The sequence below is a fragment of the Fulmarus glacialis genome, unplaced genomic scaffold, assembly GCF_000690835.1.
Source record: "Fulmarus glacialis isolate BGI_N327 unplaced genomic scaffold, ASM69083v1 scaffold49028, whole genome shotgun sequence".
Lineage (NCBI taxonomy): Eukaryota > Metazoa > Chordata > Aves > Procellariiformes > Procellariidae > Fulmarus > Fulmarus glacialis.
This window is the reverse complement of record NW_009227256.1, coordinates 16,206-27,049: the sequence shown is the minus strand read 5'-3', so window position 1 is coordinate 27,049 and position 10,844 is coordinate 16,206. Positions and strand designations below refer to the sequence as shown.

Below are 10,844 nucleotides of genomic sequence, written 5' to 3'. Positions count from 1 at the left end.
CATTCCTGTTTCCTTTTTTTCTTCAATACATTGGCTTTTCTTTCTTTGCCATCCAAAAAAACCCACCGAAGTAGATCATCATCAGATCAGCATCAGATCAGCAGGTTGCGGGCAACATGACTGCTTTTCTATTTTTGTTCCTGTATTCCAGATTTTCCAATTGTGGGAAGTAGCAACTCCAAGACAGCAAGGGATTTGCATGCCACCAGAGCTCTTCTCACAATTTGTGCAAGAGGCTGATGGCTTTTGACCTGAAGCAATTTTCTTTTGTATATGCAGATTCTGGCTGTAGTCACTGCAAAGGCAGCTTACAACAGAGCACCTTTATTGGGTGGTACAGTCAGGGGCTTTATCTTTCTCTGAAGTTCCAAACCAGTGCTTAAGATGTTCTTCTGTGGGCCCTATTCCCGCAGGTCGCGTATCTATGCAGAAGACAAGAACATTTAAGTAACACTTAAACTTTCTCAGTTAGACAAGCAGTGGGAATACAGCAATTTAATCTTGACTAATGTTTTAAATGTCAACTATCAAAGCTTGCCTGTGAGGAGCTTTGTGTTGTGGGGAAGTCTACTATTACTAAGTTAGCCATCACAAGAAACAGCAATGAGTCATGCTCTTTCTGGAAATCTGCCATTAATACCTTGAAAAGTGGTTAATTCTTCAACATGTCTGCTGGGGCCTTCTGAAAGTTTTTAGAAGCAAGTGTAATGATGAGGGCAGTAGCATTACTATGCTAGCGTAGATCACTAGGAGACTTCCCCAGAAGTCACCAGGCCAGATACAAGAAATCCTGAGTAGGGCGGAGGAACAGAAGTTATCAAAACAGCTATTACTGCAGCTGGAGCCATGCAGACTGGCAGATTCAACATCAAAGACTAAAGTCTACCATCTCGAATAAGTTTAGAAAAAAGTTAACCAGCAGTTAACTTTTAATAGTTTTGCCAGAAGTCTGTGCTTAATCAATACAAAGTTAAAAAGCAAAACATTTTAGAGCATCAGTTATCTAGTAATTCAGCTATCTAGTAATGATATTCTGCTAATTCACTTTTTAAAGTCAGTCATCAACACTTCTACTGCAGCAAAATTAAAAAAGTTTGTGTAACATTCAGGGGTTGAAGGATTCATTTAAGTACTTAGGTTCTGTAGAGCATATATAAGCTTCACAGCTCCAGCTGGTCAGCCCTTCAACAGTCAGCTGACTAACCATTCAAGAAAATTGTGTTATCATGCAAGTTTCAGGTCTGAATATAGAAAGTATAGAGCATGTACCCTCAACTCACAGACCACCCCTTACATTTTGCCTCTCCAAATCTTTCTAGGACAACACCACTGTGTTACGTACCTGTTAGTGTACCCAAGCTGGAATTATCAAAAAAATTTGTAGGACAAGTCAGTGGCAGAGGCTTTGGTATGTCCTGAGACACAATTTCCTGAGAAATAGGTTCCTTGGAGGGTGAAGGCATTTGCTCTTTAAGGGAATATGACACTGTCTTCCTCGGAGACCTTGGTACTGTCTCTCGAGTGGTTTCTCTTGAGGATCGTTCTTTCCATTTTAGTGCTCGCTCTTTCCATTTTCTAAGTTCCTCTTTCAGTTGAAGCTCATTACTGAAAAGAAAAAAAACACAGCATTTAATCAAGAAAAATTTAAAAGTAGTTCCTTTAAGCAAGGAAAAATTCCTGACAACAGACAGTTCCTATATTTTCAGACGACATACCACAGACATGGCAATGCAAGATCATATCTGTGTATCTTGCTTTCAGAGGCAAAATTTTTTTTTATTTTTTAAGCTAAAATTCCTTCCAACATACAATTTAAGTATATTCTCTAGCATTTAAGAGATTCTTATGAAAGAAAGCAATTTAAAGTTAAAAAGCCATCAAGATACATATAAGCAATAAATCACTAGCTTTAAATAAAACTTTATGATGTGGAAGAATCTAGAAAAATCTAAAATTAATAATAATTACTCACTTCTATGTCTCCCAAGAAGAAAACACTAATGACATGCATAGTTAAATAGCAACAAATGATTTGACATGTTGCTGATCAGCTTTATACTTACCTTAGTAGAAGGTCATTTTGTTTCTTCAGGTGCAAGTTCTCTTTTTGTAGCTTAGCTTGTTCAGATTTTAAAACAAGTATTTGTGTGCTCTGCACAATACCACTGCCACCACCACAAGTAAGGGGTATTTGGGATTGCTGAGGAGCTTCTTTTTCCGGCATCACTAGAAAACAGTTTTATACAGATGTGTATGTTATTTGGATAGTGCTTAAAACCAAGTCAATATATTTAAGTCTATTCCTTCTTATGGTCTTATATGTAAAACCTCACTAGATTACAAGTGCCATTACAACAGCTATTCTTTTTTATACACAAACACACCTCCCAGTATCCACACTGCCAGGGAGATATTAAGAAACTTAAAAGACTCTTCATTGTGCCATTTAGAGTTAAAATAGCTATAGTTTCAGGTATGTCATAATTATGATTAGAACTAGCTATTCATATGTGAAGTCGGTCAAGGAAAAAATGGCAATATAAGCTACTACAACTGCAGCTTATCCCACCACAAGTGCAAACCTGGCTGGAGAAATAAACACAAGAACTGCTGTGATTCTAATGCAGTGTATGTGCAGCTAATAGTTTACTTTCCATCTCATCTCCCAGTGCACCCAATCCTCCTCATACCCTTTGAGGTAAAAAGCCTGCATCTCAATCTGGACTTTAACCATATAACCTTAAAACTGAATGTTTAACATGAAAGAGTCCCTTATATTTATCTTGAATTTACCAGTAACATCTTGGTCTTGCTGTGCTCTTCTAAGTTCTTCTTTTAGTTTTCTTAACTGTTGTTCTTGGTGTTCTGCAAGAGCTTTATAATTAGCAAGTCTATATGGGGCAGGAAGGGAGGAAGAAAAAAATAGAAATGCTCAGTTTAATAATTATTACAGTTGCAGGAGAGCTAGTTTGATTTCCAAATGACCTATCAAATACAAAACATACCCAAGTTATACAAGTAAAACTACATAAACCTGGTTGTCAGCTAGATTTTAGGTAAAGTGCAGAAAACCAAAAGTTGGATTAGAATTATTCTCTGTGTATCCCTTCTCTCCAGTGAACTAGAGAGTGCTTTCAATTACTGCTTTCCCCTCACCTTCTTTTGTCAGAACAGTTATTTCATTTATGGCTGAACATGGGTTGGTTGAGAAATTTTGGTGGGTGTATAGGGAAGGAGTTTTGTAGTCAACCTGAGATGCATGTGGTTTTTCCTTTTTCTGGAATCCAGCTACAATAAAAACCTAGGACAGCTAAAGCTGAAGGCTCACTTCTTATTCGGTGGAAAAAATAAACAAAAGTAGAAGCTAAGAACTAAGTAGTTGCGAATTGTAACACGGTAAAATTTGAACTTACTTCATATCAAAAGAGTTGGATTGTTTCATTCTTTCCATATCATATTTTACTAATTGTGTTTTGAGATGATCAATTTCTTCTTTGTACAACTCAGCACCTTTATCTAATTTTGCCTGAAAAGAAAATAAAAGATTTAGTATGAACAAAGGCTTGTTACTTAGCCATGAATTCAAGGGTTGCTTACTTTGTATCTTTACTATAATCTGCTAGATTTTGCAGGACAAGACTGGGAGCAGGAAGTTATTTTGGAGTAAGAACGCCTACATTACCAACTAGCACTATAGTATTAGCTGGTATCCTAACTCTGGTGTATTACATGCAATCATATTTTAGCAAGTTTTGCTGACTTGTTTGCAGATGTAAGCCTGGGAATTTTGAACTAGAATGCAGTTATATCACATAGAAAAAACAGCTCATGCTTCAGTTTCAAAATTTACATTTTTTTTTAGAATGTTTCAGAAATGCATCATGTACAAGTGATAAATTTAGCTTCTAATATCATAACATGGGTTCTAAATTTTGTCTCTGAAGGCTGCATTGGTAGAATATGTAACTGCATGCTAAACAGGCAAGTAGAGTGTTTTACTCTAAGAATGCCATACAGAACAATAAAATTACTTTAGAGTGCTACGTTTCATCTGCAGCTGTTCTCAAGCATGCTCGCCCTCTCTCTGAGATCAGAGGCAAATGAGGAGTAAAGTAATTTGCTCATACCTGAAGACTCTGATTCTCTGTTAAGGCAGTTCTGAGGCACTTCTCTGTCTCACTCAGTTTGGCTTGCAGTTGAGTGAGCTCACTTGTCGCTGTTTTTATTCTTATCTGTGCTTGTAACTTGTTTATCCTGTCATCTTTCTCTTTGACATTTTTTCCTACTTCATTTATTATATCTTCCAACTTCTGAATTTTTACTTCCATAGCCTATTGAGATATATCAATCAGTTATGAGTAGTTATGCCAAAAGATATAACAGTAACAGCACATGATCATATTCTTAATAAAAACAAACAAAAAACCCAAACCACACAAAAAAATCCAACACTACAGGCTCTGTAGCAACTCTTGGTGTCTACCTCACTGTTTTGTGTCATCTTTTAGTATTCTGGAACACTCAAGTCTAAGGAAAAAAAAAGTGCTCTGAACAAGGGTAACTGTAACATAAAAAGATAGGAGAGAAAATGAGTCCTCAATTCCTAGGATTAAATTCTTCTCCAGCTTCCAGTTCGACACAGTGAAAACCATACACTTAAAGGAAGCATCAAGAGTATCACACTATTAAAAACAATACTTCAAAACCAAATGGGAACATTTCTTATGGATTTCTAAACTGACACCTATTTGTGTACAGAAAGCAGGCAATTAAAATAATCACATTACAGGCAAGAGCTCAAACTTTCATTTTGGGAATAAAAAAACTACAAGAATAAAGTGCACTCTGGGCCAGTGTATTGTGTGGCACAGATTTACAGTTGCCATCAAGCTTTATTTTCTTTTCAGTTTGAATTACTCTCACTTAGAAAACAAGTAGTCAAAGAAATCAAAGAAAACAAAGAAATCAAATAAGTTTTCCTTAGAAACAAATATTGGGACCTTTATATCTTGTTCTGCAGACTTTAATTTGTTATGAAGCCTGTAGTTTTCTTCTTCTAATGCAAGACTGGCAGAGCCACCAGGGGCTAGTTGTTCTTTAAGAGTGTTTAGTTCCTGAAGCAACTCTTCACTTTTCTCTTTTCTCTGTTTCAATTCAACATCAGCATTTTTACAATAATTGGCAGTTCTGGCATCCAGCTCTGAAGAAAGTTGAAGGAGTATCTGAAAATAAATAGTATCATACAGATAAATTTTAAATAATTTTTGAATCAGCTAGAAATAAGGTAAGTGAAGAAACAAGAAGTATCTTGGCCTGTATTAATTTCACATTCTTGTTTCAGTGTCCCATTTGAAGATGCTTGCTATCAGAAATGGAATCACTAACACTCAAAAGACTGGTTTCATTTCCAAAAGAGGGGGAGGCAGGAAGGGGCACAAGAAAAGATAATGCATTGCAAATTTACCAGTATTTCTGCATTAACTCGAACACTAACATTACAGAAACAAAGGAACTATATTGGAAAGACTTCTTAAAACGTCAGTAACAGAAAGAAACATAATTATTTGCAGAAGTTTTTACTAGAATGTATTCATTGACTAAAGTAAGTGAAACCATTTGAGAGAAAACATACACATTGGACTATTCTAGAAACTCATATGCTTAACATGCCAGATAAAGAAAAACTTCACACTTGTCAGGAAATGACAACATTATGCTAGGGGTTTTTTTGTTTGTTTGGTAAAGGCTTTGATCCACATAATATCTCTTCATACTTCAGCTCAATACTAGTAGTATGAACAGACCAGGAACTTCCAGGATACACTTGTTACGAAGACTGCTCCTAACAACTAATCAGAACATAGTGGATTCCCTCCCATAACCTGTTTTTTTGAGAAACCTTCAATACATTTAATCAGAAAGATGAAATCTCATGAAGTCCTGTTCACGATGCACTTTACCCTGTAAAACACTTGGTCTTTTTTTCCAAAGGAGGCAAGAGGTAAGAAGGAGGAAAGAAAAGAGAAAGGAAGGCTGAGCCACCTCTAGAATAACTTGACTTTCTGAAATTAGAAAAGGTGTGAGAATATAAGTTACAATTGAGTTTTAAAAATGGCTAAAGTAGTTTTGATAAAAGTTGGCTTGAAGAGAACAGACAATCTTGTGGGCATAAAGCCTGGAGAAAGTGATTGTATCAGGCTGCAAGTAAAGTTCTGCAAGTAAAGCTATTTAATCATTTTGAACCTACAGTTTCCAGAATTCAGTCTAATAAAAATGCACACTCCCCCCCCCCTCCCCCCCACACACCCGGGACATTGCTCTCAAAGGGGTTTTTTTGCGCCCCCCCCCCCCCCCCTCCCCCACCACACACACACACTTATTGCCTAGAAAGTCTTTTACAAAGCAAAATTCCAAGTTTGGATGCATGAGGAAAGAAGTCTTTAAAAATCTTCTTTTAAGTATTCCTACATCTTACAGTTAAGTATGAATATAGAAAGTGCTGATAATAATGAATGATCTTTAAATAGCCTTTTTTGTTTTGTTTTCAATCAGATTAGAGGCGTTTACAGAATGCTTACCAAAATACATTTCTGATTAAAGAAGATTTAACTTTACCTTTACTTTAGGAGTCCAGAAGTTAATGACTTGCAAAAGCCTTTCATTGTCTTTCTTTAACTCTTCTTTAAGTTCCTCTGCATCACAGTGAGCTCCTGAACAAGCTTCCCAGAACTGTGTTGTTTCTTTTTTAGCACTTTCTTCCTGCTGTAACTCTGCCTCTATGCAGAGAAGTTCGCTTTCCATTTCTGATACATCTTTGAGAATGCTCTTTAAAAAGAGGGAATTCCAGTTTAATATTGCTTTGATAACTACATGTCTAAACATACATTTTGCCCTCTTAGCTATCAATATTTGCAGGAAGTCTGTTTTAGCATCTAATTATCGTATAAAAGGAATTTTGCTATACTTAAATTACACCCTACTGGGAAAATGAGAAAACAGTCTACATTCCTGGGGCAGGTGGGAAGGGGAAAGGGGAAGAAAAATTATGCATGTTAGTAAAAGTTTCTCTCACTGTTTTAAAAGTCATCTTGGTATCGGGTAGTACGTATTTTACAGGGCAAATGAATAAATAACATTCCCACTATTTTATAACCTAATAATTTCACTTTGAGCCATTTTATAAAACAGAATCTTCATATTATAGAATTAGTAGCATTAAAAAAAAAAACCAAACACACAAACAAATTCTATTCCCCACCCCCCCTTAAATGAAGTCTTAACAGATAAAAGCAATGCCATTAGATTAGCACCACCACATTACCCCATGCCTTGAAATATGCAAGTCTTTCTGTCTGAAAATTGTTTCAAATACTACCTCTGCATCCAAGTGCAAACTCTGCAGCACTTCACTGATGTTTAACTCTTGAGGAGATATTTCATTCTGGTTCAAATAAATCTTCCTGAGACACTGAATCTGAGCTCGTAGCTGATCTTGTTTTCTCTTTTCCTCAAGCAATTCCATTTCATATTTGTTAACAGTAGTATGATATTCTCTTTTCTTCGAGCAAACACGACCGAACAGAAACTGTTGTAGAAGTACAGGATAGATCAGTGAGTATGCTTTAAAATGGTACCCTGCATCCAGCTAAAATTCCATATTTTAAAATTCAATCTATTTACTCTCCCAGTCCATAGGTGTCCAGGACAACTAAAACATGACAAAGAAAACCAAGTTCACACGTGCTATACAACAATAGCATATAAGACTTTTAGCTGGGTCAGCATTTCTAAAGTATGCTATTTTTTGTAGAATCCTAAAAAGGCCAAAAAGTCTAAAATGCTTTATACAGCCTTCCATGAATCTAGACTTTGAAAAGTAAAGTATTATTTGTTGTATTTATCTTCTCTTAGATTTGTGAAAGGTGCAGATGATCTACAAAAATAATATCACTGTGCTGATTTAAAGCTTTCTTCTCGTCGAGATCACTACTTAAATCTTAAACATCTTTAACCATAAAAGTTAAAAGATATCTATGGAGAAAGAGAAAAAGATCAAAACCTGAAAACCTTACAAGAAGTTATGAAATAAGGCTCTTTGGAATAGTTGTTAAACTTCTTAGCTAAGATATATTTATAGAGACAACTGACTCAAGATCATGTCCAGTATTTCTGTATACCAGACATGAACCTCATCCTCTCCCCAGCCCGCTCCCCCCACCCCTTAACAAAAAAAACCCCCGTAACATTTCATGGTAAATAAAGAAACAGAAAAAACTTTATCATTTACTGTACTTCTGCTATAACAGGAATTCTTTCCCAATTGCCCTTAACTTTTTTTCTGACAATTGGAATCAGTTTCTCCACTGAACTACAAATTGGGGAAGGTCTGCAAGGCTATAGAAGTTATCAAACTACTTGGATAGTTTTGCAGAGTAAACATGCATCTCCAAGGCATCTTGCATGTCTCTCTTCCCCACAATAAAATACATACTTGGAGGTCTGTAATTTGATATGTGGAGTACAGAGAGAAAATTTCTTTTCCCAATTAAAATGGATTAATGTTAATGAAATAATACTGCGCAAAGCAGCTGAACTACAGTCAAAAACTAAAGTTGATTAACTTAACTAAATAGTTCCTAGTTTTCCAGGATTGTAAAGCATTTACTATCAATTTATTTTCCACAAGATATGGATTCACAAAAATCAAAGCTAGAGTATATAGAATCCTAGCTGTTAATAGTGAGAGCTTATTAAAAAAACCCCAAACCAAAGCAATATGAAACATCCACATATTCAGCATTTTAAGTTGGTACCTTCAGTTTGTTCAATAAACTCTGGAGATGACTGTTTATTTTCTCATTTTCAGTTTGAAGTCTTTTAACTTGTTTGCTCTGTTCCAATGAAAGCTGAGTCAGTATCACAGCTATCAGTGCTTTCTGACTATTCAGTTCATTCTTTAGATTAAGAGACGCTGTAGAGAGACACTCATACCTCTTCCCCACATTTGAAAATTTCTCAAGAAGCTCCTAAATGCAAATGAAAAATTCATTCACTCACAATAAGGAAAAGGATGATTAGCTATAAACAGAAGCTTAAAATAAACCAGACTCCAGGACCGTATGGGTTTCACAACAGAAAAGTTAATAGAACTAAGACTTCAGTTTTGACTTGCCACAGGAATGTGACAAAAACACTAAGCCAGGCATAAAAGCAGAGAATTTCTTAGTTTTCCAGAAAATTATTTCACAAGCTTAAATTATTTTCATGATTTAGATTGCCTGGCCACATCAAGATCAGGCCTGAAATGAAATTGTTGCCTGTTCACAAGTTTGCCAGCTGCCCTCAGGATAGGCTCCCAAGTTGATATACTTGGTCCTTTGTTGAAAGAAAGGGAACATGAAATTATTCCTAGCACTCTGCCATAAAGAGGGAGATACGATCAAGCGGTGAGCAGGCTGAGAAATGCAATAGGCATCAAGGGACTCCCAGTAAACTGCAGCTCAATTATTGCATATGAGGCTAGGTTATACATTTTAAAGTAAGTATAAAACTTCCTAGCCATGCTGCCTCCATCTTTGGTTCTTAATTGAAAGAAGCAGGATTCACCAGTTTAACTCTTCACCCCACATTAAAAACATTGGAACTAACATATGCCCTGCATCCAACAGGAGCAAGTACAAGATGTTTGAGAAAACTGCACAAGACAGAGGCAGACAAGATCTTACCTATCACAAAAGTCAGAAGGGGAGAGCGCCATTAAAAGGGTAAAAGGGATCAACTGATGTTTACTTACCTCATTATTAGCTCCCTAACACTGATGTAGGATAGAAAAGACAGTGTGAATGGAGTAAGCTACACATAACTGATTTTCGCAATTCAGTCCTTTACCTCTTTTTGTGTTAACTGAAGAAGCATTCAGGGCTTTTCAAGCACGTATAGAATGATACCCAAATCTGCTGCACAGACTGTAGTACAATGGTACTCTTTGAAGTGTTTCATACATATTCATAAATCCTGGTTTATTTTGGCTTTCAGTAAGTTAGTAGTACTTCTCACATCTGTGAGAAAGTATACTCAGGATAGTCAATTAACAAAAGCTCTAAGGAATTACAGGAGCTTCCTATTTTGAGGAGAGAAACTATTGAATGAAATTAATTTATTTGAAATCAATTTATTTTTGATGGGGAGTAATGAAAGGAAGGATTTGGGGGGGTTTTGCAAAAACAAAATGGTGAATCACTTCTACATGACTAGTTATTTTCATTGGGGTGGCTGGACAGTAATGAAATTCAGTGAGATGTCTCGACTGAGAAGTTCAATTTAACATTCTCGGAACAAGATGCACAGTCACTGAACAGCAACAGCAAATCAACTGATCCCATGGTTTGCAGCATCTTAGCAAGATATGTAAACAATTTTATACATTATACACAGAAGCAAGGTTTATGCTCCAGAACAAATAGTGTTAAGGTTTTACACGCATCCTTAAAAAAAAGCAGAGAAGTAAATTTACCTTAATTTTCAACATGTTTTCCGTCAGGCTGTCATCAACCATCTGCTCTGCATTATCCAGTGAGTTCACCTGAACGGACACATCATTCAGGTTTCTCTGCTTCAGTTGGTCTAGAGCACATTCCAGTTTTGCATTTGTTTCAACACACTAAAATGAAAGCATACATATTTAAGTACCATTCAAGAAGTTATGAATAACTTAGGTATGCAACTTGCAACACCAACCATCTCAGAATTTTTTTGCAGTTCTGTCTTGAGCTCGTCCCGCTCAGACCTGACGTCCTGGAGAAGTTTTTGTAGCTCATCTTTTTCTTGATTAATTGATGAGATTT

General features: G+C 36.1%; 1 protein-coding gene across 1 annotated transcript in view; it reads right to left on the bottom strand.

Annotated features, from left to right (window-relative positions):
- Positions 1-282: 282 nt before the first annotated feature.
- CENPE (centromere protein E, 312kDa) overlaps positions 283-10,844 on the bottom strand; it is a gene marked incomplete at its 5' end in the record, with an annotated part of 26,413 nt that continues 15,851 nt past the window's right edge. Inside the window, 12 exon segments of the mRNA XM_009583078.1 lie at positions 283-422; positions 1,343-1,605; positions 2,064-2,226; positions 2,794-2,891; positions 3,414-3,526; positions 4,128-4,331; positions 5,001-5,222; positions 6,616-6,825; positions 7,376-7,585; positions 8,814-9,026; positions 10,514-10,660; positions 10,738-10,844. The exon segment at positions 10,738-10,844 is cut by the window's right edge and continues 31 nt beyond it. Coding sequence (XP_009581373.1) covers positions 325-422; positions 1,343-1,605; positions 2,064-2,226; positions 2,794-2,891; positions 3,414-3,526; positions 4,128-4,331; positions 5,001-5,222; positions 6,616-6,825; positions 7,376-7,585; positions 8,814-9,026; positions 10,514-10,660; positions 10,738-10,844 — 2,048 coding nt within the window.